This window comes from Oncorhynchus keta, unplaced genomic scaffold, assembly GCF_023373465.1.
Source record: "Oncorhynchus keta strain PuntledgeMale-10-30-2019 unplaced genomic scaffold, Oket_V2 Un_contig_5575_pilon_pilon, whole genome shotgun sequence".
Lineage (NCBI taxonomy): Eukaryota > Metazoa > Chordata > Actinopteri > Salmoniformes > Salmonidae > Oncorhynchus > Oncorhynchus keta.
Genome location: NW_026288376.1, coordinates 135,635 through 162,747, shown reverse-complemented (window position 1 = coordinate 162,747; position 27,113 = coordinate 135,635). Strand labels below are relative to the sequence as shown.

The 27,113-nt window shown below is 49.1% G+C and overlaps 1 protein-coding gene across 1 annotated transcript in view; it reads left to right on the top strand.

Moving 5' to 3' along the window:
• The window catches only part of LOC127925439 (leucine-rich repeat and transmembrane domain-containing protein 2-like), a 75,666-nt gene extending 51,620 nt beyond the window's left edge, over positions 1–24,046 (top strand). The window contains 3 exon segments of the mRNA XM_052510310.1: positions 13,806–14,546; positions 22,831–22,961; positions 22,964–24,046. Of these exon segments, the coding sequence (XP_052366270.1) occupies positions 13,806–14,546; positions 22,831–22,961; positions 22,964–23,320 (1,229 nt within the window). The 3' untranslated portion in view covers positions 23,321–24,046.
• The last annotated feature ends 3,067 nt before the right edge of the window (positions 24,047–27,113 follow it).

The window sequence follows — 27,113 nt, the reverse complement described above, 5'->3', positions numbered from 1 at the left end:
ATCTGATGGCTGAATGGTGAAGAACATATAGTCGCTAGAGAACAGCCCTACCTAAACCAAGTCTAGATTTAACCTCAGCCTGCAGCTTTGATATGTGCTGAGAGAACACCCCTACCTAAACCAAGTCTAGATTTAACCTCAGCCTGCAGCTTTGATAAGTGCTGAGAGAACACCCCTACCTAAACCAAGTCTAGATTTAACCTTAGCCTGCAGCTTTGATATGTGCTGAGAGAACACCCCTACCTAAACTAAGTCTAGATTTAACCTCAGCCTGCAGCTTTGATATGTGCTGAGAGAACAGCCCTACCTAAACCAAGTCTAGATTTAACCTCAGCCTGCAGCTTTGATAAGTGCTGAGAGAACACCCCTACCTAAACTAAGTCTAGATTTAACCTCAGCCTGCAGCTTTGATATGTGCTGAGAGAACAGCCCTACCTAAACCAAGTCTAGATTTAACCTCAGCCTGCAGCTTTGATATGTGCTGAGAGAACACCCCTACCTAAACTAAGTCTAGATTTAACCTCAGCCTGCAGCTTTGATATGTGCTGAGAGAACACCCCTACCTAAACTAAGTCTAGATTTAACCTCAGCCTGCAGCTTTGATATGTATTGAGAGAACAGCCCTACCTAAACCAAGTCTAGATTTAACCTCAGCCTGCAGCTTTGATATGTGCTGAGAGAACACCCCTACCTAAACCAAGTCTAGATTTAACCTCAGCCTGCAGCTTTGATATGTGCTGAGAGAACACCACTACCTAAACCAAGTCTAGATTTAACCTCAGCCTGCAGCTTTGATATGTGCTGAGAGAACACCACTACCTAAACCAAGTCTAGATTTAACCTTAGCCTGCAGCTTTTATATGTGCTGAGAGAACACCCTACCTAAACCAAGTCTAGATTTAACCTCAGCCTGCAGCTTTGATATGTGCTGAGAGAACACCCCTACCTAAACCAAGTCTAGATTTAACGTCAGCCTGCAGCTTTGATATGTGCTGAGAGAACACCACTACCTAAACTAAGTCTAGATTTAACCTCAGCCTGCAGCTTTGATATGTGCTGAGAGAACACCCCTACCTAAACCAAGTCTAGATTTAACCTCAGCCTGCAGCTTTGATATGTGCTGAGAGAACACCACTACCTAAACCAAGTCTAGATTTAACCTCAGCCTGCAGCTTTGATATGTGCTGAGAGAAGGACAGTGTACCATCTAGCCATACTCCCAAGTACTTGTATGAGGTGACTACCTCAAGCTCTAAACCCTCAGAGGGAGTAATCACACCGGTGGGGAGTATCGACAGTATAAGAATAGAACCGGTGTGTATAGACAGTAGTTATAGAGGATGGTGTGTATAGACAGTAGGTATATAGGATGGTGTGTATAGACAGTAGTTATATAGGATGGTGTGTATAGACAGTAGTTATATAGGATGGTGTGTATAGACAGTAGTTATATAGGATGGTGTGTATAGACAGTAGTTATATAGGATGGTGTGTATAGACAGTAGTTATATAGGATGGTGTGTATAGACAGTAGTTATATAGGATGGTGTGTATAGACAGTAGTTATAGAGGATGGTGTGTATAGACAGTAGTTATAGACGATGGTGTGTATAGACAGTAGTTATATAGGATGGTGTGTATAGACAGTAGTTATATAGGATGGTGTGTATAGACAGTAGTTATATAGGATGGTGTGTATAGACAGTAGTTATATAGGATGGTGTGTATAGACAGTAGTTATATAGGATGGTGTGTATAGACAGTAGTTATATAGGATGGTGTGTATAGACAGTAGTTATAGAGGATGGTGTGTATAGACAGTAGTTATAGACGATGGTGTGTATAGACAGTAGTTATAGAGGATGGTGTGTATAGACAGTAGTTATAGAGTATGGTGTGTACAGCAGTAGTTATATAGGATGGTGTGTACAGCAGTAGTTATATAGGATGGTGTGTATAGACAGTAGTTATATAGGATGGTGTGTATAGACAGTAGTTATATAGGATGGTGTGTATAGCAGTAGTTATAGAGGATGGTGTGTATAGACAGTAGTTATAGAGTATGGTGTGTATAGAATGTAAATGTAATGTTATAGAGTATGGTGTGTATAGACAGTAGTTATAGAGGATGGTGTGTATAGACAGTAGTTATAGAGTATGGTGTGTATAGACAGTAGTTATAGAGTATGGTGTGTATAGAATGTAAATGTAATGTTATAGAGTATGGTGTGTATAGACAGTAGTTATAGAGGATGGTGTGTATAGACAGTAGTTATAGAGTATGGTGTGTATAGACAGTAGTTATATAGGATGGTGTGTATAGACAGTAGTTATAGAGTATGGTGTGTATAGACAGTAGTTATAGAGGATGGTGTGTATAGACAGTAGTTATAGAGTATGGTGTGTATAGACAGTAGTTATAGAGGATGGTGTGTATAGACAGTAGTTATAGAGTATGGTGTGTATAGACAGTAGTTATAGAGGATGGTGTGTATAGACAGTAGTTATATAGGATGGTGTGTATAGACAGTAGTTATAGAGTATGGTGTGTATAGACAGTAGTTATATAGGATGGTGTGTATAGACAGTAGTTATAGAGTATGGTGTGTATAGACAGTAGTTATAGAGGATGGTGTGTATAGACAGTAGGTATATAGGATGGTGTGTATAGACAGTAGTTATATAGGATGGTGTGTATAGACAGTAGTTATAGAGTATGGTGTGTATAGAATGTAAATGTAATGTTATAGAGTATGGTGTGTATAGACAGTAGTTATAGAGGATGGTGTGTATAGACAGTAGTTATAGAGTATGGTGTGTATAGACAGTAGTTATAGAGGATGGTGTGTATAGACAGTAGTTATAGAGGATGGTGTGTATAGACAGTAGTTATAGAGTATGGTGTGTATAGACAGTAGTTATAGAGGATGGTGTGTATAGACAGTAGTTATAGAGTATGGTGTGTATAGACAGTAGTTATATAGGATGGTGTGTATAGACAGTAGTTATATAGGATGGTGTGTATAGACAGTAGTTATAGAGGATGGTGTGTATAGACAGTATAGACAGTAGTTATATAGGATGGTGTGTACAGCAGTAGTTATAGAGGATGGTGTGTATAGACAGTAGGTATATAGGATGGTGTGTATAGACAGTAGTTATATAGGATGGTGTGTATAGACAGTAGGTATAGAGGATGGTGTGTATAGACAGTAGTTATATAGGATGGTGTGTATAGACAGTAGTTATAGAGTATGGTGTGTATAGACAGTAGTTATAGAGGATGGTGTGTATAGACAGTAGTTATATAGGATGGTGTGTATAGACAGTAGGTATATAGGATGGTGTGTATAGACAGTAGTTATATAGGATGGTGTGTATAGACAGTAGTTATAGAGGATGGTGTGTATAGACAGTATAGACAGTAGTTATAGAGTATGGTGTGTATAGACAGTAGTTATAGAGGATGGTGTGTATAGACAGTAGTTATAGAGTATGGTGTGTATAGACAGTAGTTATATAGGATGGTGTGTATAGACAGTAGTTATATAGGATGGTGTGTATAGACAGTAGTTATAGAGGATGGTGTGTATAGACAGTATAGACAGTAGTTATATAGGATGGTGTGTATAGACAGTAGTTATATAGGATGGTGTGTATAGACAGTAGTTATAGAGGATGGTGTGTATAGACAGTATAGACAGTAGTTATAGAGGATGGTGTGTATAGACAGTATAGACAGTAGTTATATAGGATGGTGTGTATAGACAGTAGGTATATAGGATGGTGTGTATAGACAGTAGTTATATAGGATGGTGTGTATAGACAGTAGTTATAGAGGATGGTGTGTATAGACAGTATAGACAGTAGTTATATAGGATGGTGTGTATAGACAGTAGTTATAGAGGATGGTGTGTATAGACAGTATAGACAGTAGTTATATAGGATGGTGTGTATAGACAGTAGTTATAGAGGATGGTGTGTATAGACAGTAGTTATAGAGTATGGTGTGTATAGACAGTAGTTATATAGGATGGTGTGTATAGACAGTAGTTATATAGGATGGTGTGTATAGACAGTAGTTATAGAGGATGGTGTGTATAGATAGTATAGACAGTAGTTATATAGGATGGTGTGTATAGACAGTAGTTATAGAGGATGGTGTGTATAGACAGTAGTTATAGAGTATGGTGTGTATAGACAGTAGTTATATAGGATGGTGTGTACAGCAGTAGTTATATAGGATGGTGTGTATAGACAGTAGTTATATAGGATGGTGTGTATAGACAGTAGTTATATAGGATGGTGTGTATAGACAGTATGGACAGGCTCGTAACAGTGACTAAGGTTTCATAGCAGGGTACTGGGGGGAGGCTAGTGACAGTGACTAAGGTTCAGGGCAGGGTACTGGGGGGAGGCTCGTAACAGTGACTAAGGTTCAGGGCAGGGTACTGGGGGGAGGCTAGTAACAGTGACTAAGGTTCAGGGCAGGGTACTGGGGGAGGCTAGTAACAGTGACTAAGGTTCAGGGCAGGGTACTGGGGGAGGCTAGTAACAGTGACTAAGGTTCAGGGCAGGGTACTGGGGAGGCTAGTAACAGTGACTAAGGTTCAGGGCAGGGTACTGGGGGAGGCTAGTAACAGTGACTAAGGTTCAGGGCAGGGTACTGGGGGAGGCTAGTAACAGTGACTAAGGTTCAGGGCAGGGTACTGGGGGGAGGCTAGTAACAGTGACTAAGGTTCAGGGCAGGGTACTGGGGGGAGGCTAGTAACAGTGACTATAGTTCAGGGCAGGGTACTGAGGGGAGGCTAGTAACAGTGACTAAGGTTCAGGGCAGGGTACTGGGGGGAGGCTAGTAACAGTGACTAAGGTTCAGGGCAGGGTACTGGGAGGAGGCTAGTGATGGCCTGGAGACAGAACTGTTTTTCAGTCTCTCTGTTCGAGCTTTGATGCACCTCAGTCTCCTCCTCCTAGATGGTAGTGGGGTGAACAGGCCGTGGCTCGTGTGGCTCGACCCAATAAAAGGGATCCATATGTTTTTATCCTTCTCTCAGAGTTTAATGTCATGCAAATGGAGTTCAAAGGGCTTCCGAGGCGTTCTGTGCTTTTTGAAACAAAGCGTCTAAGGAGCTAAAATAAGCTTCTATCTTTTGACTTAACATCTCATAAATATTGAATCAAAACCGAAGTAGAGGAGAGCCAGTGAAAAACATGTCTCCGAGACCTCCATGGTCTACGGCATCATTACAAATACCTCTCCTCCTGGCCAGAGGAGACTAGCTAACAGTTGAACATCATTACAACTACCTCTCCTCCTCGCCAGGGGAGACTAGCTAACAGTTGAACATCATTACAAATACCTCTCCTCCTCGCCAGGGGAGACTAGCTAACAGTTGAACATCATTACAAATACCTCTCCTCCTCGCCAGGGGAGACTAGCTAACAGTTGAACATCATTACAACTACCTCTCCTCCTCGCCAGGGGAGACTAGCTAACAGTTGAACATCATTACAAATACCTCTCCTCCTCGCCAGGGGAGACTAGCTAACAGTTGAACATCATTACAAATACCTCTCCTCCTCGCTAGGGGAGACTAGCTAACAGTTGAACATCATTACATATACCTCTCCTCCTCGCTAGGGGAGACTAGCTAACAGTTGAACATCATTACAACTACCTCTCCTCCTCGCCAGGGGAGACTAGCTAACAGTTGAACATCATTACATATACCTCTCCTCCTCGCTAGGGGAGACTAGCTAACAGTTGAACATCATTACAAATACCTCTCCTCCTCGCTAGGGGAGACTAGCTAACAGTTGAACATCATTACAAATACCTCTCCTCCTCGCCAGGGGAGACTAGCTAACAGTTGAACATCATTACAACTACCTCTCCTCCTCGCCAGGGGAGACTAGCTAACAGTTGAACATCATTACATATACCTCTCCTCCTCGCCAGGGGAGACTAGCTAACAGTTGAACATCATTACAAATACCTCTCCTCCTCGCCAGGGGAGACTAGCTAACAGTTGAACATCATTACATATACCTCTCCTCCTCGCCAGGGGAGACTAGCTAACAGTTGAACATCATTACAAATACCTCTCCTCCTCGCCAGGGGAGACTAGCTAACAGTTGAACATCATTACAACTACCTCTCCTCCTCGCCAGGGGAGACTAGCTAACAGTTGAACATCATTACATATACCTCTCCTCCTCGCCAGGGGAGACTAGCTAACAGTTGAACATCATTACAACTACCTCTCCTCCTCGCCAGGGGAGACTAGCTAACAGTTGAACATCATTACATATACCTCTCCTCCTCGCCAGGGGAGACTAGCTAACAGTTGAACATCATTACAAATACCTCTCCTCCTCGCCAGGGGAGACTAGCTAACAGTTGAACATCATTACAAATACCTCTCCTCCTCGCCAGGGGAGACTAGCTAACAGTTGAACATCATTACATATACCTCTCCTCCTCGCTAGGGGAGACTAGCTAACAGTTGAACATCATTACATATACCTCTCCTCCTCGCCAGGGGAGACTAGCTGACAGTTGAACATCATTACAAATACCTCTCCTCCTCGCCAGGGGAGACTAGCTAACAGTTGAACATCATTACAAATACCTCTCCTCCTCGCCAGGGGAGACTAGCTAACAGTTGAACATCATTACAAATACCTCTCCTCCTCGCCATGGGAGACTAGCTAACAGTTGAACATCATTACAAATACCTCTCCTCCTCGCCAGGGGAGACTAGCTAACAGTTGAACATCATTACAAATACCTCTCCTCCTCGCCAGGGGAGACTAGCTAACAGTTGAACATCATTACAAATACCTCTCCTCCTCGCCAGGGAGACTAGCTAACAGTTGAACATCATTACATATACCTCTCCTCCTCGCCAGGAGACTAGCTAACAGTTGAACATCATTACAAATACCTCTCCTCCTCGCCAGGGGAGACTAGCTAACAGTTGAACATCATTACATATACCTCTCCTCCTCGCCAGGGGAGACTAGCTAACAGTTGAACATCATTACAAATACCTCTCCTCCTCGCCAGGGGAGACTAGCTAACAGTTGAACATCATTACAAATACCTCTCCTCCTCGCCAGGGGAGACTAGCTAACAGTTGAACATCATTACATATACCTCTCCTCCTCGCCAGGGGAGACTAGCTAACAGTTGAACATCATTACATATACCTCTCCTCCTCGCCAGGGGAGACTAGCTAACAGTTGAACGCTGCAAACAACGGCGGACGTTTCTGCAGTCTTAAAAAAAACAAAAAAACATTCCCCTCAAATAATTTAGAGCTGCAAGGCAGTTTCTCCACAGTCAAACACACATCTCACTTCCTGTGGAAGCCCCAGTGTTCGATCTCAGACTGGGTTAGAGGGTTGCATTCACATTACATCAGATAAAGAACGATAACAGCTGGTTAACATGAAGATGATAATATCTACCAGACAGCCTAGTTTAGATGAAAATGATGATGAAAATGAAATTGATGATGAAGATGATGAAGATGACAATGCTAATAAAAAGATTGAAGATGATTATAATGGTGGTTATCATGGTGATGAAAACGATGCTGAAGATGATGATGAAGAGGATGATGAAGATGATGGTGAGGATGAAAATGATGGTGAGGATGAAGATGCTGGTGATGATGATGTCCAATTTGTAAGTCGCTCTGGATAAGAGCGTCTGCTAAATGACTTAAATGTAAATGATTATGAGGAGGATGATGATGGGGATGATGAAGAGGATAATGATGGTGATGATGATGAAGATGATGGTGAGGATGAAGAAGATGATGAAGATGGTGATGATGAATATGATGGTGAGGATGAAGAGGATGCTGAAGATGATGATGAAGATGGGTTGGGCGATATACCATTTATATTATTTATATACGGTTTATATTTATACCGGGGTATTTCGAAATGCCACTGCTTATTACTATAAGTGGAGTATAACTATAGAAATCTAAGAGGTGTCAAATAAATGACATGCAGCTCAGGGCTCCAGCGATGCATTTTGGTTTGCTAACTTGCATATACAAACTCTCTGTAGTTCACCCCTTCTAGTGCTCTCTCTGGGTCCCTCCCTGTAGTTCACCCCTTCTAGTGCTCTCTCTGGGTCCCTCCCTGTAGTTCACCCCTTCTAGTGCTCTCTCTGGGTCCCTCCCTGTAGTTCACCCCTTCTAGTGCTCTCTCTGGGTCCCTCCCTGTAGTTCACCCCTTCTAGTGCTCTCTCTGGGTCCCTCCCTGTAGTACACCCCTTCTAGTGCTCTCTCTGGGTCCCTCCCTGTAGTTCACCCCTTCTAGTGCTCTCTCTGGGTCCCTCCCTGTAGTACACCCCTTATAGTGCTCTCTCTGGGTCCCTCCCTGTAGTACACCCCTTCTAGTGCTCTCTCTGTGTCCCTCCCTGTAGTTCACCCCTTCTAGTGCTCTCTCTGGGTCCCTCCCTGTAGTTCACCCCTTCTAGTGCTCTCTCTGTGTCCCTCCCTGTAGTTCACATCAGTCCTTCTAGCGCTCTCTCTGGGCCCCTCCCTGTAGTTCATCCCTTCTAGTGCTCTCTCTGGGTCCCTCCCTGTAGAGTTGTCCTTCAGAAACCTGTCACCTCCGTCATCTCGCTCTGTGCAGGAAGTGTTTAAATATAGATGCTGCTTCTCGTAAAACAGCAATGTAAATAAAGCAAAGTGCTTTTCTCAGAACCAGGTTCGGGACACTGACTGATAAAGGGTTTGAGTCAGAGCCTCTCAGGGCCAAGAGGTGTAGCCCTGTCATCATCACTCCTGTTCTGAAAGTAGGGATCAATAACTAGACAGAGGAGTGGGACGTTAATTAATTAATATATATGAGAGCGACAGACAGACAGACAGACAGACAGACAGACAGACAGACAGACAGACAGACAGACAGACAGACAGACAGACAGACAGACAGACAGACAGACAGACAGACAGATTTTGTGAGTGTAATGGTTACTGTTAATTTTTATTGTTTATTTCAGTTTTGTATATTATCTACTTAACTTGCTTTGGTAATGTTAACATATGTTTCCCATGCCAATAAAGCCCCTTGAATTGTGAGCAAGAGAGCAAGAGAGCGAGAGTGTGAGTGAGTGAGTGAGTGAGTGAGTGAGTGAGTGAGTGAGTGAGTGAGTGGTGAGTGAGTGAGTGAGTGAGTGAGTGAGTGAGTGAGTGAGTGAGCAAGAGAGCAAGAGTGAGTGAGTGATGGAGAGAGAGAGAGAGACCTTTATATATTATCTACCTCACTTGCTTTGGCAATGTTAACACATGTTTCCCATGCCAATAAAGCCCCTTGAATTGAATTGAGAGAGACTGAAGGAATCTACAGTCTCACCGATAGTCCTATCCTATCAGGTGTGAGCCTGCCTCTTAGTGTGTAGCACAGACACACTACTGCATATTCCACCTCTAGGCTCTGCCCTTTCAACTGCCACATGAGAACGTAATTCAGACAGCGTCCTGAATGCAGTCTGTCCAAGGCTACTGTCAGAGAGCCAAAGGTTGTGCATGACCCTGACAGACCGCTGACGTTGGCTGCCTTTCGCCCTCTCTCTCTCATTAATAACACATGACAGGCTATTGGCTAGGGATCCCCAGACATTGACTGGTGTGGCACGCACCTCACTCACTCACTCACTCACTCACTCACTCACTCACTCACTCACTCACTCACTCACTCACTCACACACTCACACACTCACACACTCACACACTCACACACTCACACACTCACACACTGATTGACACCTCCCCACTCCCACACTGTGACTGGATATAATGACTAAAGTAATAAGAAGCTATCAACATCCAACCAGACACTTAGCTAATGTCCTCTCTGTCAGACAACAACCAGATACTTAACTAATGTCCTCTCTGTCAGACAACAACCAGACACTTAGCTAATGTCCTCTCTGTCAGACAACAACCAGACACTTAACTAATGTCCTCTCTGTCAGACAACAACCAGATACTTAGCTAATGTCCTCTCTGTCAGACAACAACCAGATACTTAGCTAATGTCCTCTCTGTCAGACAACAACCAGATACTTAGCTAATGTCCTCTCTGTCAGACAACAACCAGACACTTAACTAATGTCCTCTCTGTCAGACAACAACCAGACACTTAGCTAATGTCCTCTCTGTCAGACAACAACCAGACACTTAGCTAATGTCCTCTCTGTCAGACAACAACCAGATACTTAGCTAATGTCCTCTCTGTTAGACAACAACCAGACACTTAGCTAATGGCCTCTCTGTCAGACAACAACCAGACACTTAGCTAATGTCCTCTCTGTCAGACAACAACCAGACACTTAGCTAATGTCCTCTCTGTCAGACAACAACCAGATACTTAGCTAATGTCCTCTCTGTCAGACAACAACCAGACACTTAGCTAATGTCCTCTCTGTCAGACAACAACCAGACACTTAGCTAATGTCCTCTCTGTCAGACAACAACCAGACACTTAGCTAATGTCCTCTCTGTCAGACAACAACCAGATACTTAGCTAATGTCCTCTCTGTTAGACAACAACCAGACACTTAGCTAATGGCCTCTCTGTCAGACAACAACCAGACACTTAGCTAATGTCCTCTCTCTGTCAGACAACAACCAGACACTTAGCTAATGTCCTCTCTGTCAAACAACAACCAGACACTTAGCTAATGTCCTCTCTGTCAGACAACAACCAGACACTCAGCTAATGTCCTCTCTGTCAGACAACAACCAGATACTTAGCTAATGTCCTCTCTGTTAGACAACAACCAGACACTTAGCTAATGGCCTCTCTGCCAGACAACAACCAGACACTTAGCTAATGTCCTCTCTCTGTCAGACAACAACCAGACACTTAGCTAATGTCCTCTCTCAGTCAGACAACAACCAGATACTTAGCTAGTGTCCTCTCAGTGAGACAACAACCATACACTTAGCTAATGTCCTCTCTCTGTCAGACAACAACCAGACACTTAGCTAATGTCCTCTCTCAGTCAGACAACAACCAGACACTTAGCTAATGTCCTCTCTCAGTCAGACAACAACCAGACACTTAGCTAATGTCCTCTCTCAGTCAGACAACAACCATACACTTAGCTAGTGTCCTCTCTGTTAGGTAACAACCAGACACTTAGCTAATGTCCTCTCTCAGTCAGACAACAACCAGCCACTTAGCTAATTTCCTCTCTCAGTCAGACAACAACCAGACACTTAGCTAATGTCCTCTCTCAGTCAGACAACAACCAGACACTTAGCTAATGTCCTCTCTGTCAGACAACAACCAGACACTTAGCTAATGTCCTCTCTGTCAGACAACAACCAGACACTTAGCTAATGTCCTCTCTGTCAGACAACAACCAGACACTTAGCTAATGTCCTCTCTGTCAGACAACAACCAGACACTTAGCTAATGTCCTCTCTCAGTCAGACAACAACCATACACTTAGCTAGTGTCCTCTCTGTTAGGTAACAACCAGACACTTAGCTAATGTCCTCTCTCAGTCAGACAACAACCAGCCACTTAGCTAATGTCCTCTCTCAGTCAGACAACAACCATACACTTAGCTAATGTCCTCTCTCAGTCAGACAACAACCAGACACTTAGCTAATGTCCTCTCTGTCAGACAACAACCAGACACTTAGCTAATGTCCTCTCTGTCAGACAACAACCATACACTTAGCTAATGTCCTCTCTGTCAGACAACAACCAGATACTTAGCTAGTGTCCTCTCAGTCAGACAACAACCATACACTTAGCTAATGTCCTCTCTCTGTCAGACAACAACCAGACACTTAGCTAATGTCCTCTCTCAGTCAGACAACAACCAGACACTTAGCTAATGTCCTCACTCTGTCAGACAACAACCAGACACTTAGCTAGTGTCCTCTCAGTCAGACAACAACCAGACACGTAGCTAATGTCCTCTCTCAGTCAGACAACAACCAGACACTTAGCTAATGTCCTCTCTCAGTCAGACAACAACCAGACACTTAGCTAATGTCCTCTCTGTCAGACAACAACCAGACACTTAGCTAATGTCCTCTCTGTCAGACAACAACCAGACACTTAGCTAATGTCCTCTCTGTCAGACAACAACCAGACACTTAGCTAATGTCCTCTCTCAGTCAGACAACAACCATACACTTAGCTAGTGTCCTCTCTGTTAGGTAACAACCAGACACTTAGCTAATGTCCTCTCTCAGTCAGACAACAACCAGCCACTTAGCTAATGTCCTCTCTCAGTTTGACAACAACCAGACACTTAGCTAATGTCTCTCTGTCAGACAACAACCATACACTTAGCTAATGTCCTCTCTGTCAGACAACAACCAGCCACTTAGTTAATGTCCCCTCTGTCAGACAACAACCAGACACTTAGTTAATGTCCCCTCTGTCAGACAACAACCAGATACTTAGCTAATGTCCTCTCTATCAGACAACAACCAGACACTTAGCTAATGTCCTCTCTCTATCAGACAACAACCAGACACTTAGCTAATGTCCTCTCTCAGTCAGACAACAACCAGACACTTAGCTAATGTCCTCTCTCAGTCAGACAACAACCAGATACTCAGCTAATGTCCTCTCTCAGTCAGACAACAACCAAATACTTAGCTAATGTCCTCTCTCAGTCAGACAACAACCAGACACTTAGCTAATGTCCTCTCTCTATCAGACAACAACCAGACACTTAGCTAATGTCCTCTCTCAGTCAGACAACAACCAGACACTTAGCTAATGTCTTCTCTCTATCAGACAACAACCAGACACTTCGCTAATGTCCTCTCTCTATCAGACAACAACCAGACACTTAGCTAATGTCCTCTCTCTATCAGACAACAACCAGACACTTAGCTAATGTCCTCTCTCAGTCAGACAACAACCAGATACTTAGCTAATGTCCTCACTCTGTCAGACAACAACCAGACACTTAGCTAATGTCCTCAGTCAGACAACAACCAGACACTTAGCTAATGTCCTCTCTCTGTCAGACAACAACCAGACACTTAGCTAATGTCCTCTCAGTCAGACAACAAACAACCAGTAGATGCTAAGGGTTCAGCCCAACCATCTATTCTAACCAAACAGTAGATGCTAAGGGTTCAGCCCAACCATCTATTCTAACCAAACAGTAGATGCTAAGGTTTCAGCCCAACCATCTATTCTAACCAAACAGTAGATGCTAAGGGTTCAGCCCAACCATCTATTCTAACCAAACAGTAGATGCTAAGGGTTCAGCCCAACCATCTATTCTAACCAAACAGTAGATGCTAAGGGTTCACCCCAACCATCTATTCTAACCAAACAGTAGATGCTAAGGGTTCAGCCCAACCATCTATTCTAACCAAACAGTAGATGCTAAGGGTTCACCCCAACCATCTATTCTAACCAAACAGTAGATGCTAAGGGTTCAGCCCAACCATCTATTCTAACCAAACAGTAGATGCTAAGGGTTCAGCCCAACCATCTATTCTAACCAAACAGTAGATGCTAAGGGTTCAGCCCAACCATCTATTCTAACCAAACAGTAGATGCTAAGGGTTCAGCCCAACCATCTATTCTAACCAAACAGTAGATGCTAAGGGTTCAGCCCTCTCTGACTCTGTATCTTTTGGTCATGTGGGTCTCTCTCTTTAACCCTGTATCTTTGTCTCTGTCCCTCTCTCTCTTCAGTTGCATTCTGCAATGTACAATGATTTCACAGACAGATTGGTTTCTGCCTTATTGACCTCTGACCCTTATATCTCTCCGTCTGTCTCCAGTTCTGCTGTGTCTCCTGTGTGTCCTGTCTTCCCTGGTGGATCTAATCACCGCCTGTCCTCCGACCTGCTTCTGCAACGCCACAGACGTAGACTGCAGCGGGCGCGGCCTGCTCTCCATGCCCGCCCTCACCCATCTCCCCGTCACCGCCCACACCCTCCTGCTGCCCAACAACCACCTCTCCTCCCTGGGTCCAGGGTCCTTTGCTAACCTCACCTCCCTGGAGCGACTGGATCTCTCCAACAACCACCTCTCCTCCCTGGTTCCAGGGTCCTTCGCTCACCTCACCTCCTTGGAGCGACTGGATCTCTCCAACAACCACCTCTCCTCCCTGGGTCCAGGGTCCTTCGCTAACCTCACCTCCCTGGAGCGACTGGATCTCTCCAACAACTACCTGGATAATCTTCCCCCAGTGCTCTTCAAGGACCTGGGGAATCTATCAGATCTGACCCTCCACAACAACAGTCTTAGGGCCTTGGATAGGAATCTCTTCCAGGGACTGGTGGGGCTGAGGAAGCTAGATGTCTCCCTCAACGGGCTGTCTGATATCCCCCTGGGTCTGCTGGATGAGCTGCAGGGGCTGACGTGGCTCTCTGTGGCCGGGAACAGGCTCCATGCCCTGGATAGAGCAGCCTTTGAGCCCCTGGCTAATCTCCAGTCTCTTCAGCTCGGGGCTAACCCCTGGGAGTGTGACTGCAACCTGAGGGACTTCAAGCACTGGATGGAGTGGCTGCTGTACAGAGGTGAGCGGCTGAATGGTTGGTTTTGGGTCAGGGTTTGGGAAGGACGAAGGGTTGGTTTTGGGTCAGGGTTTGGGAAGGACGAAGGGTTGGTTTTGGGTCAGGGTTTGGGAAGGACGAAGGGTTGGTTTTGGGTCAGGGTTTGGGAAGGACGGAGGGAGGGAGGGTGAGCAGCTGAAGGGTTGGTTTTGGGTCAGGGTTTGGGAAGGACGGAGGGAGGGAGGGTGAGTGGCTGAAGGGTTGGTTTTGGGTCAGGGTTTGGGAAGGACGGAGGGAGGGTGAGTGGCTGAAGGGTTGGTTTTGGGTCAGGGTTTGGGAAGGACGGAGGGAGGGAGGGAGGGTGAACGGCTGAAGGGTTGGTTTTGGGTCAGGGTTTGGGAAGGACGGAGGGAGGGAGGGTGAGTGGCTGAAGGGTTGGTTTTGGGTCAGGGTTTGGGAAGGACGGAGGGAGGGTGAGTGGCTGAAGGGTTGGTTTTGGGTCAGGGTTTGGGAAGGACGGAGGGAGGGAGGGTGGATGGGTTTCCTGTATGTTTAGAATTACTTCCTGTAAATGATACGGTCTTTACTTTACTGTACTCAAGCCTACTCTTCTACACTCTACTAACTACTTACTGCTAAGCAGTCCTTTGGGAATCCACCTGTGTATTTATATATACTCTACCCCAGTTGGGAGTTGGTTTGGTGGGGTAGATTAAGACGAGAGTCACAGATTTTACAGGCCTATGGCAATGTCAGGGAAACTCCTCTCTTGGAGTTACATGTACATGTCTACCTCGGGCACCTCATGGCTGCCAGCCCTGCATATGAGTTGCCTCCTTGTACCGTTTACCTTCATTGCACATTTATACATCCCACTTAATAACACTGTATCTATTTGTTTCACATTTTTTGTACTCTTTTATTTGCACTTCTGGTCAGATGCTAGGTGCATTTCGTTGTACTTGTACTTGTTTAATGACAATAAAGTTTAATCTAATTTAAAATTAGTGATCTCCTTCTGTTGTGGCATTGAAACAGAGAGGTACCGTCCTAACAGAGAGGAACCGTCCTAACAGCCAGGTACCGTCCTAACAGACAGGAACCGTCCTAACAGACAGGAACCGTCCGAACAGAGGGGTACCGTCCTAACAAAGCAGTACCGTCCTAACAGATAGGAACCGTCCTAACAGATCAGAACCGTCCTAACAGATAGGAACGGTCCTAACAGATAGGAACCGTCCTAACAGACAGGAACCGTCCTAACAGACAGGAACCGTCCTAACAGATAGGAACAGTCCTAACAGACAGGAACCGTCCTAACAGATCAGAACCGTCCTAACAGATAGGAACCGTCCTAACAGATCAGAACCGTCCTAACAGATAGGAACCGTCCTAACAGATAGGAACCGTCCTAACAGACAGGAACCGTCCTAACAGACAGGAACCGTCCTAACAGACAGGAACCCTCCTAACAGACAGGTACCGTCCTAACAGACAGGAACCGTCCTAACAGACAGGAACCCTCCTAACAGACAGGAACCCTCCTAACAGACAGGAACCCTCCTAACAGACAGGAACCGTCCTAACAGACAGGAACCGTCCTAACAGACAGGAACCGTCCTAACAGACAGGAACCGTCCTAACAGACAGGAACCGTCCTAACAGACAGGAACCGTCCTAACAGACAGGAACCCTCCTAACAGACAGGAACCGTCCTAACAGACAGGAACCGTCCTAACAGACAGGAACCGTCCTAACAGATAGGAACCGTCCTAACAGACAGGAACCGTCCTAACAGACAGGAACCGTCCTAACAGACAGGAACCGTCCTAACAGACAGGAACCGTCCTAACAGACAGGAACCGTCCTAACAGATAGGAACCGTCCTAACAGATAGGAACCGTCCTAATAGACAGGAACCGTCCTAACAGACAGGTACCGTCCTAACAGATAGGAACCGTCCTAACAGACAGGAACCGTCCTAACAGACAGGAACCGTCCTAACAGACAGGAACCCTCCTAACAGACAGGAACCGTCCTAACAGACAGGAACCCTCCTAACAGACAGGAACCGTCCTAACAGACAGGAACCGTCCTAACAGACAGGAACCCTCCTAACAGACAGGAACCCTCCTAACAGACAGGAACCCTCCTAACAGACAGGAACCGTCCTAACAGACAGGAACCGTCCTAACAGACAGGAACCGTCCTAACAGACAGGAACCCTCCTAACAGATAGGAACCGTCCTAACAGATAGGAACCCTCATAACAGACAGGAACCGTCCTAATAGACAGGTACCGTCCTAACAGATAGGAACTGTCCTAACAGATAGGAACCGTCCTAATAGACAGGTACCGTCCTAATAGACAGGTACCGTCCTAACAGATAGGAACTGTCCTAACAGATAGGAACCCTCAAAACAGACAGGAACCCTCCTAACAGATAGGAACCGTCCTAACAGACAGGAACCGTCCTAACAGACAGGAACCGTCCTAATAGACAGGTACCGTCCTAACAGATAGGAACTGTCCTAACAGACAGGAACCGTGCTAACAGATAGGAACCGTCCTAATAGACAGGTACCGTCCTAACAGATAGGAACCCTCCTAATAGATAGGAACCGTGCTAACAGATAGGAACCGTCCTAACAGACAGGAACCGTCCTAGCAGACAGGAACCGTCCTAACAGACAGGAACCGTCCTAACAGACAGGAACCGTCCTAACAGACAGGTACCGCCCTAACAGACAGGAACCGTCCTAACAGACAGGAACCGTCCTAACAGACAGGAACCGTCCTAACAGACAGGTACCGTCCTAACAGACAGGAACCGTGCTAACAGATAGGAACCGTCCTAACAGACAGGAACCGTCCTAACAGACAGGAACCGTCCTAACAGACAGGAACCGTCCTAACAGACAGGTACCGTCCTAACAGACAGGTACCGTCCTAACAGACAGGAACCGTCCTAACAGACAGGAACCGTCCTAACAGACAGGAACCGTCCTAACAGACAGGAACCGTCCTAACAGACAGGTACCGTCCTAACAGACAGGTACCGTCCTAACAGACAGGAACCGTCCTAACAGACAGGAACCGTCCTAACAGACAGGTACCGTCCTAACAGACAGGAACCGTCCTAACAGACAGGAACCGTCCTAGCAGACAGGAACCGTCCTAACAGACAGGAACCGTCCTAACAGACAGGAACCGTCCTAACAGACAGGTACCGCCCTAACAGACAGGAACCGTCCTAACAGACAGGAACCGTCCTAACAGACAGGAACCGTCCTAACAGACAGGTACCGTCCTAACAGACAGGAACCGTGCTAACAGATAGGAACCGTCCTAACAGACAGGAACCGTCCTAACAGACAGGAACCGTCCTAACAGACAGGAACCGTCCTAACAGACAGGAACCGTCCTAATAGACAGGTACCGTCCTAATAGACAGGTACCGTCCTAACAGACAGGAACCGTCCTAACAGACAGGAACCGTCCTAACAGACAGGAACCGTCCTAACAGACAGGTACCGTCCTAACAGACAGGAACCGTCCTAACAGACAGGTACCGTCCTAACAGACAGGTACCGTCCTAACAGATAGGAACCGTCCTAACAGACAGGAACCGTCCTAACAGACAGGTACCGTCCTAACAGACAGGAACCGTCCTAACAGACAGGAACCGTCCTAACAGACAGGTACCGTCCTAACAGACAGGAACCGTCCTAACAGACAGGTACCGTCCTAACAGACAGGTACCGTCCTAACAGATAGGAACCCTCCTAACAGATAGGAACCCTCCTAACAGATAGGAACTGTCCAAACAGCCAGGCGTAGCTTTTAGTCCTCATGATTTCCTAATGCCCTTTCTCTGTAGAATAGAACCATGTCCTGACCGATCGCTACATCCCCGTCTCGGACAGCGAAAACCTACCAGCTCTGAGACTTCTCGGCTTCTCGCCCGGGGAGACAATTTACTCCACACTCTTACAAGGGAATACCATAAATCGGCAACGAGATGAACTAAATGGTTGAAAAATAAAGCTGACACTTCCAGTAGTAAACTGTCAGATGGACCGGGCCATCCCTCTTTAGTATTTATGAGGCCATTTAAAGTGACGGAGAGAGAGCGCAGGCAGGTCCATGTTTTCACCCGTGTTCCTGATACCCAGCTACTACCCATCTGCCCCCACACATCACATCCAGGAGAGGAGAGGTGGGAGAGGGAAGAGAGGGAGAGCATCTACCCAGAGACAAGCCTCTCAGACTGGGGCTCTTCTCCCCACTGAATCCCCTCTATTCCTGGAGCTTCTGTTAATATCCTTCCTTCTGAAGGAGTAGCTGGGGCCAAGTCCCCTGTTTCAACCACAGTATGAGTGGTTCCTTCTGAAGGAGTAGCTGGAGCCAAGTCCCCTGTTTCAACCACAGTGTGAGTGGTTCCTTCTGAAGGAGTAGCTGGAGCCAAGTCCCCTGTTTCAACCACAGTATGAGTGGTTCCTTCTGAAGGAGTAGCTGGGGCCAAGTCCCCTGTTTCAACCACAGTGTGAGTGGTTCCTTCTGAAGGAGTAGCTGGAGCCAAGTCCCCTGTTTCAACCACAGTATGAGTGGTTCCTTCTGAAGGAGTAGCTGGGGACAAGTCCCCTGTTTCAACCACAGTATGAGTGGTTCCTTCTGAAGGAGTAGCTGGGGCCAAGTCCCTGTTTCAACCACAGTATGAGTGGTTCCTTCTGAAGGAGTAGCTGGGGGCCAAGTCCCCTGTTTCAACCACAGTATGAGTGGTTCCTTCTGAAGGAGTAGCTGGAGCCAAGTCCCCTGTTTCAACCACAGTATGAGTGGTTCCTTCTGAAGGAGTAGCTGGGGCCAAGTCCCCTGTTTCAACCACAGTACGAGTGGTTCCTTCTGAAGGAGTAGCTGGAGCCAAGTCCCCTGTTTCAACCACAGTATGAGTGGTTCCTTCTGAAGGAGTAGCTGGGGCCAAGTCCCCTGTTTCAACCACAGTATGAGTGGTTCCTTCTGAAGGAGTAGCTGGAGCCAAGTCCCCTGTTTCAACCACAGTATGAGTGGTTCCTTCTGAAGGAGTAGCTGGGGCCAAGTCCCCTGTTTCAACCACAGTGTGAGTGGTTCCTTCTGAAGGAGTAGCTGGAGCCAAGTCCCCTGTTTCAACCACAGTATGAGTGGTTCCTTCTGAAGGAGTAGCTGGGGCCAAGTCCCTGTTTCAACCACAGTATGAGTGGTTCCTTCTGAAGGAGTAGCTGGGGCCAAGTCCCCTGTTTCAACCACAGTATGAGTGGTTCCTTCTGAAGGAGTAGCTGGGGCCAAGTCCCCTGTTTCAACGACAGTACGAGTGGTTCCTTCTGAAGGAGTAGCTGGGGCCAAGTCCCCTGTTTCAACCACAGTATGAGTGGGCGTGTTTGTTTGTAAATAAAATGGTTCCGTTGCAAGACGTTCATCCCTGACACATGTTGAGACAAACGCGGCAGGATATCACACATCCTCCCTCTCTCTCTCTCTCTCTCCCTCTCTTTCTCCCTCTCTCTCTCTCCCTCTCTCTCGCTCTCTCTCTTTCTCCCTCTCTCTCTTTCTCCCTCTCTCTCGCTCTCTCTTTCTCCCTCTCTCTCGCTCTCTCTTTCTCCCTCTCTCTCTTTCTCCCTCTCTCTCGCTCTCTCTTTCTCCCTCTCTCTCTCTCTTTCTCCCTCCTTCCCTCCCTCTCTTTCTCCCTCCTTAACTCCTTTCTCCCTCTCTCTCTTTCTCCCTCTCTCTCTCTCTCTCTTTCTCCCTCTCTCTCGCTCTCTCTTTCTCCCTCTCTCTCTTTCTCCCTCTCTCTCTTTCTCCCTCTCTCTCTCTCTCTTTCTCCCTCCTTCCCTCCCTCTCTTTCTCCCTCCTTAACTCCTTTCTCCCTCTCTCTCTTTCTCCCTCTCTCTTTCTCTCTTTCTCTCTTTCTCCCTCCCTCCCTCCCTCCCTCCCTCCCTCCCTCCCATAGGGACAACAAATGAGTCACCTAATCCTTATGTTGACTGACACACACACCCCCTCACACACATAGCTAGATCTTCCCCTGAGGCACGTCCACACCCTGGTCCAGACACTTGCTGTAGCTATGATCTCATCTCATCAATTATCCATTATCCATCTCCGATTCAACATGGAAAGACTGACATATTAGAGGGCTTCACCAATCCTGTCAGACAGTAATACAGCCAGCAGACCCTGAGTGTCAGTCAGACAGAGAGCAGTCACTGTAGAGTGGAGTGGAATTGTTGCATGCTAGTTGTGACCTTCCCTTGGATCCACCATACACCCCCCCTGGCTCCACAATGGCTGCCAGTTGCTGTTTATCTGTATTCATTCTGATGAAACTACAGACTTGTTTACTTACCAGGAGGATGATGACTGATGTGTGGTGGTAATTCGCTCTCTCTCTCTCTGTAATTCTGTCTCAATGTCTCTGTGTCACACTGTCTATCTCTCTAAATACCATCTGATGCTTTTACTCTGAATAACATTTTATTTATCTCTCTCCCCCCTCCCTGTCCTATCCCTCCCCCTGCTCCCTTCTCTCTCTCTCATCCTCCCCCTGCTCCCTTCTCTCTCTCTCATCCTCCCCCTGCTCCCTTCTCTCTCTCTCATCCTCCCCCTGCTCCCCTCTCTCCCCCCTCTCTGTCCTATCCCTCCCCCTGCTCCCTTCTCTCTCTCTCATCCTCCCCCTGCTCCCCCCTCTGTCCTATCTCTCCCCCTGCTCCCTTCTCTCTCTCTCATCCTCCCCCTGCTCCCCCCTCTCTGTCCTGTCCCTCCCCCTGCCCCTCCCCTCTCTGTCCTATCCCTCCCCCTGCTCCCCCCTCTCTGTCCTGTCCCTCCCCCTGCTCCCCCCTCTCTGTCCTATCCTCCCCCTCCCCCTCTCTGTCCTATCCCTCCCCTGCTCCCCTCCCCCTCTCTGTCCTATCCCCCTGCCCCCTCTCTGTCCTATCCCTCCCCCTGCTCCCCCTCTCTGTCCTGGGTCTCCCCCTGCTCCCCCCTCTCTGTCCTATTCCTCCCCCCCCCCTCTCTGTCCTATCCCTCTCACCTGCTCCCCTCCCCCTCTCTGTCCTATCCCTCCCCTGCCCCCCCCCTCTCTGTCCTATCCCTCCCCCCCCCCTCTCTGTCCTATCCCTCCCCCTGCTCCCCTCCCCCTCTCTGTCCTATCCCCCTGCCCCCCTCTCTGTCCTATCCCTCCCCCTGCTCCCCCCTCTCTGTCCTGGGTCTCCCCCTGCTCCCCCCTCTCTGTCCTATTCCTCCCCCTCCCCCCTCTCTGTCCTATCCCTCTCACCTGCTCCCCTCCCCCTCTCTGTCCTATCCCTCCCCCTGCCCCCCTCTCTGTCCTATCCCCCTGCCCCCCTCTCTGTCCTATCCCTCCCCCCCCTCTCTGTCCTATCCCTCCCCCTCCCCTCCCCCTCTCTGTCCTATCCCCCTGCCCCCCTCTCTGTCCTATCCCTCCCCCTGCCCCCCTCTCTGTCCTATCCCTCCCCCTGCTCCCCTCCCCCTCTCTGTCCTATCCCCCTGCCCCCCTCTCTGTCCTATCCCTCCCCCTGCTCCCCCCCTCTCTGTCCTGGGTCTCCCCTGCTCCCCCCTCTCTGTCCTATTCCTCCCCCTCCCCCCCCTCTCTGTCCTATCCCTCTCACCTGCTCCCCTCCCCCTCTCTGTCCTATCCCTCCCCCTGCCCCCCTCTCTGTCCTATCCCTCCCCCTGCCCCCCCTCTCTGTCCTATCCCTCCCCTGCTCCCCTCCCCCTCTCTGTCCTATCCCCCTGCCCCCTCTCTGTCCTATCCCTCCCCCTGCTCCCCCCTCTCTGTCCTATCCCCCTGCCCCCCCCTCTCTGTCCTATCCCCCTGCTCCCCCCTCTCTGTCCTATCCCTCCCCTGCTCCCCTCCCCTCTCTGTCCTATCCCCCTGCCCCCCCTCTCTGTCCTATCCCCCTGCTCCCCCTCTCTGTCCTATCCCTCCCCCTGCTCCCCTCCCCCTCTGTCCTATCCCTCCCCTGCTCCCCCCCCTCTCTGTCCTATCCCCCCTGCTCCCCCCTCTCTGTCCTATCCCCCCTGCTCCCCTCCCCCTCTCTGTCCTATCCCCCTGCCCCCCCCTCTCTGTCCTATCCCCCCCTCTCTGTCCTACCCCCCTCTGTCCTATCCCTTCCCCTGCACCCCCCTCTCTGTCCTATCCCCCCTCTGTCCTATCCCCCCCCTCTGTCCTATCCCCCCCTCTCTGTCCTATCCCCCCTCTCTGTCCTATCCCTCCCCCTCTCTGTCCTACCCCCCCTCTCTGTCCTATCCCTCCAGGTGGTAAGGTAGATGGGGTGGAGTGTACCCTCCCTAAGGACCTGCGAGGCCGGGACATCCGTGGTGTTCCAGTGGAGATGTTCAACTACTGCCTCCAACTGGATGACGAGAACAGGGGAGGAGGGGGACGCGGAGTGGAGGAAAAGAGGGTTCATCCCCGCCCTGCGGCCCAACTACCGGCTCCGGAGGCACCGGCGGAGCCCCACATCCGAATCTGAAGTCCCCTGCGGGCGACCTGGTGCCCGTCCCGGACTGTGTGCGGCGGCGCTACCAGCCGGTGAGCGTGCGGAGGGCCATCGGGACGGTGGTGATAGCCGGGGTGGTGTGTGGCATCGTGTGTATCATGATGGTGGGGGCGGCGGCCTACGGATGTATCTATGCCTCGCTCATGGCCAAGTATCAACGAGAGCTGAAGAAGAGGCAGCCGCTGATGGGAGACGGGGAGGGTGACGCAGACCCTGAGGACAAGCAGATCTCCTCTGTGGCATAGAGGGGTCAGGGGTTAGAGGTCAGGGGTCAAGGTTGAAAGGGCTCTATTACTCCTCTCCCTCCTCCTCCTCTCCCCCTGAAACCAACCAGCTCCTGCTACTGTCTTCTCTATCTCCACCAAACGACAATCACAATGGGTCCTCTCCTCCATTCTGAACCCTGTTCTCATTCTGAGATGAGATAGATATACGAGTCAGACCACTAGACAACCGCCTGATAGGGTGATCAACAAACTCTGAACCTTCAATGACCCTTCTCTATCCCTCAGCCCACGAACCCCACAGCCCTGCAGAAACAACAACTGGGTCTGGTTTAGCTCGGTCTGGACTGGTCTGGTTTGGCAGAACATGGTGGAGGGATGGCCTGATTCTCTCTGTCCTCTCCCTCCTGTTGTTCTCTGAGGTGGAGGGATGGCCTGATTCTCTCTGTCCTCTCCCTCCTGTTGTTCTCTGAGATGGAGGGATGGCCTGATTCTCTCTGTCCTCTCCCTCCTGTTGTTCTCTGAGGTGGAGGGATGGCCTGATTCTCTCTGTCCTCTCCCTCCTGTTGTTCTCTGAGGTGGAGGGATGGCCTGATTCTCTCTGTCCTCTCCCTCCTGTTGTTCTCTGAGGTGGAGGGATGGCCTGATTCTCTCTGTCCTCTCCCTCCTGTTGTTCTCTGAGGTGGAGGGATGGCCTGATTCTCTCTGTCCTCTCCCTCCTGTTGTTCTCTGAGGTGGAGGGATGGCCTGATTCTCTCTGTCCTCTCCCTCCTGTTGTTCTCTGAGGTGGAGGGATGGCCTGATTCTCTCTGTCCTCTCCCTCCTGTTGTTCTCTGAGGTGGAGGGATGGCCTGATTCTCTCTGTCCTCTCCCTCCTGTTGTTCTCTGAGGTGGAGGGATGGCCTGATTCTCTCTGTCCTCTCCCTCCTGTTGTTCTCTGAGATGGAGGGATGGCCTGATTCTCTCTGTCCTCTCCCTCCTGTTGTTCTCTGAGGTGGAGGGATGGCCTGATTCTCTCTGTCCTCTCCCTCCTGTTGTTCTCTGAGGTGGAGGGATGGCCTGATTCTCTCTGTCCTCTCCCTCCTGTTGTTCTCTGAGGTGGAGGGATGGCCTGATTCTCTCTGTCCTCTCCCTCCTGTTGTTCTCTGAGGTGGAGGGATGGCCTGATTCTCTCTGTCCTCTCCCTCCTGTTGTTCTCTGAGGTGGAGGGATGGCCTGATTCTCTCTGTCCTCTCCCTCCTGTTGTTCTCTGAGGTGGAGGGATGGCCTGATTCTCTCTGTCCTCTCCCTCCTGTTGTTCTCTGAGATGGAGGGATGGCCTGATTCTCTCTGTCCTCTCCCTCCTGTTGTTCTCTGAGGTGGAGGGATGGCCTGATTCTCTCTGTCCTCTCCCTCCTGTTGTTCTCTGAGGTGGAGGGATGGCCTGATTCTCTCTGTCCTCTCCCTCCTGTTGTTCTCTGAGATGGAGGGATGGCCTGATTCTCTCTGTCCTCTCCCTCCTGTTGTTCTCTGAGGTGGAGGGATGGCCTGATTCTCTCTGTCCTCTCCCTCCTGTTGTTCTCTGAGGTGGAGGGATGGCCTGATTCTCTCTGTCCTCTCCCTCCTGTTGTTCTCTGAGGTGGAGGGATGGCCTGATTCTCTCTGTCCTCTCCCTCCTGTTGTTCTCTGAGGTGGAGGGATGGCCTGATTCTCTCTGTCCTCTCCCTCCTGTTGTTCTCTGAGGTGGAGGGATGGCCTGATTCTCTCTGTCCTCTCCCTCCTGTTGTTCTCTGAGGTGGAGGGATGGCCTGATTCTCTCTGTCCTCTCCCTCCTGTTGTTCTCTGAGGTGGAGGGATGGCCTGATTCTCTCTGTCCTCTCCCTCCTGTTGTTCTCTGAGGTGGAGGGATGGCCTGATTCTCTCTGTCCTCTCCCTCCTGTTGTTCTCTGAGGTGGAGGGATGGCCTGATTCTCTCTGTCCTCTCCCTCCTGTTGTTCTATGAGGTGGAGGGATGGCCTGATTCTCTCTGTCCTCTCCCTCCTGTTGTTCTCTGAGGTGGAGGGATGGCCTGATTCTCTCTGTCCTCTCCCTCCTGAGGGGAGGGATGGCCTGATTCTCTCTGTCCTCTCCCTCCTGTTGTTCTATGAGATGGAGGGATGGCCTGATTCTCTCTGTCCTCTCCCTCCTGTTGTTCTCTGAGATGGAGGGATGGCCTGATTCTCTCTGTCCTCTCCCTCCTGTTGTTCTCTGAGGTGGAGGGATGGCCTGATTCTCTCTGTCCTCTCCCTCCTGTTGTTCTCTGAGATGGAGGGATGGCCTGATTCTCTCTGTCCTCTCCCTCCTGTTGTTCTCTGAGATGGAGGGATGGCCTGATTCTCTCTGTCCTCTCCCTCCTGTTGTTCTCTGAGGTGGAGGGATGGCCTGATTCTCTGTCCTCTCCCTCCTGTTGTTCTCTGAGGTGGAGGGATGGCCTGATTCTCTCTGTCCTCTCCCTCCTGTTGTTCTCTGAGATGGAGGGATGGCCTGATTCTCTCTGTCCTCTCCCTCCTGTTGTTCTCTGAGATGGAGGGATGGCCTGATTCTCTCTGTCCTCCCTCCTGTTGTTCTCTGAGATGGAGGGATGGCCTGATTCTCTCTGTCCTCTCCCTCCTGTTGTTCTATGAGGTGGAGGGATGGCCTGATTCTCTCTGTCCTCTCCCTCCTGTTGTTCTCTGAGATGGAGGGATGGCCTGATCTCTCTGTCCTCTCCCTCCTGTTGTTCTCTGAGATGGAGGGATGGCCTGATTCTCTCTGTCCTCTCCCTCCTGTTGTTCTCTGAGATGGAGGGATGGCCTGATTCTCTCTGTCCTCTCCCTCCTGTTGTCCTCTCCCTCCTGTCCCTCCTGTTGTTCTGAGGTGGAGGGATGGCCTGATTCTCTCTGTCCTCTCCCTCCTGTTGTTCTCTGAGGTGGAGGGATGGCCTGATTCTCTCTGTCCTCTCCCTCCTGTTGTTCTCTGAGGTGGAGGGATGGCCTGATTCTCTCTGTCCTCTCCCTCCTGTTGTTCTCTGAGGTGGAGGGATGGCCTGATTCTCTCTGTCCTCTCCCTCCTGTTGTTCTCTGAGGTGGAGGGATGGCCTGATTCTCTCTGTCCTCTCCCTCCTGTTGTTCTCTGAGGTGGAGGGATGGCCTGATTCTCTCTGTCCTCTCCCTCCTGTTGTTCTCTGAGATGGAGGGATGGCCTGATTCTCTCTGTCCTCTCCCTCCTGTTGTTCTCTGAGATGGAGGGATGGCCTGATTCTCTCTGTCCTCTCCCTCCTGTTGTTCTCTGAGGTGGAGGGATGGCCTGATTCTCTCTGTCCTCTCCCTCCTGTTGTTCTCTGAGATGGAGGGATGGCCTGATTCTCTCTGTCCTCTCCCTCCTGTTGTTCTCTGAGGTGGAGGGATGGCCTGATTCTCTCTGTCCTCTCCCTCCTGTTGTTCTCTGAGATGGAGGGATGGCCTGATTCTCTCTGTCCTCTCCCTCCTGTTGTTCTCTGAGATGGAGGGATGGCCTGATTCTCTCTGTCCTCTCCCTCCTGTTGTTCTCTGAGGTGGAGGGATGGCCTGATTCTCTCTGTCCTCTCCCTCCTGTTGTTCTCTGAGGTGGAGGGATGGCCTGATTCTCTGTCCTCTCCCTCCTGTTGTTCTCTGAGGTGGAGGGATGGCCTGATTCTCTCTGTCCTCTCCCTCCTGTTGTTCTCTGAGGTGGAGGGATGGCCTGATTCTCTCTGTCCTCTCCCTCCTGTTGTTCTCTGAGGTGGAGGGATGGCCTGATTCTCTCTGTCCTCTCCCCTCCTGTTGTTCTCTGAGGTGGA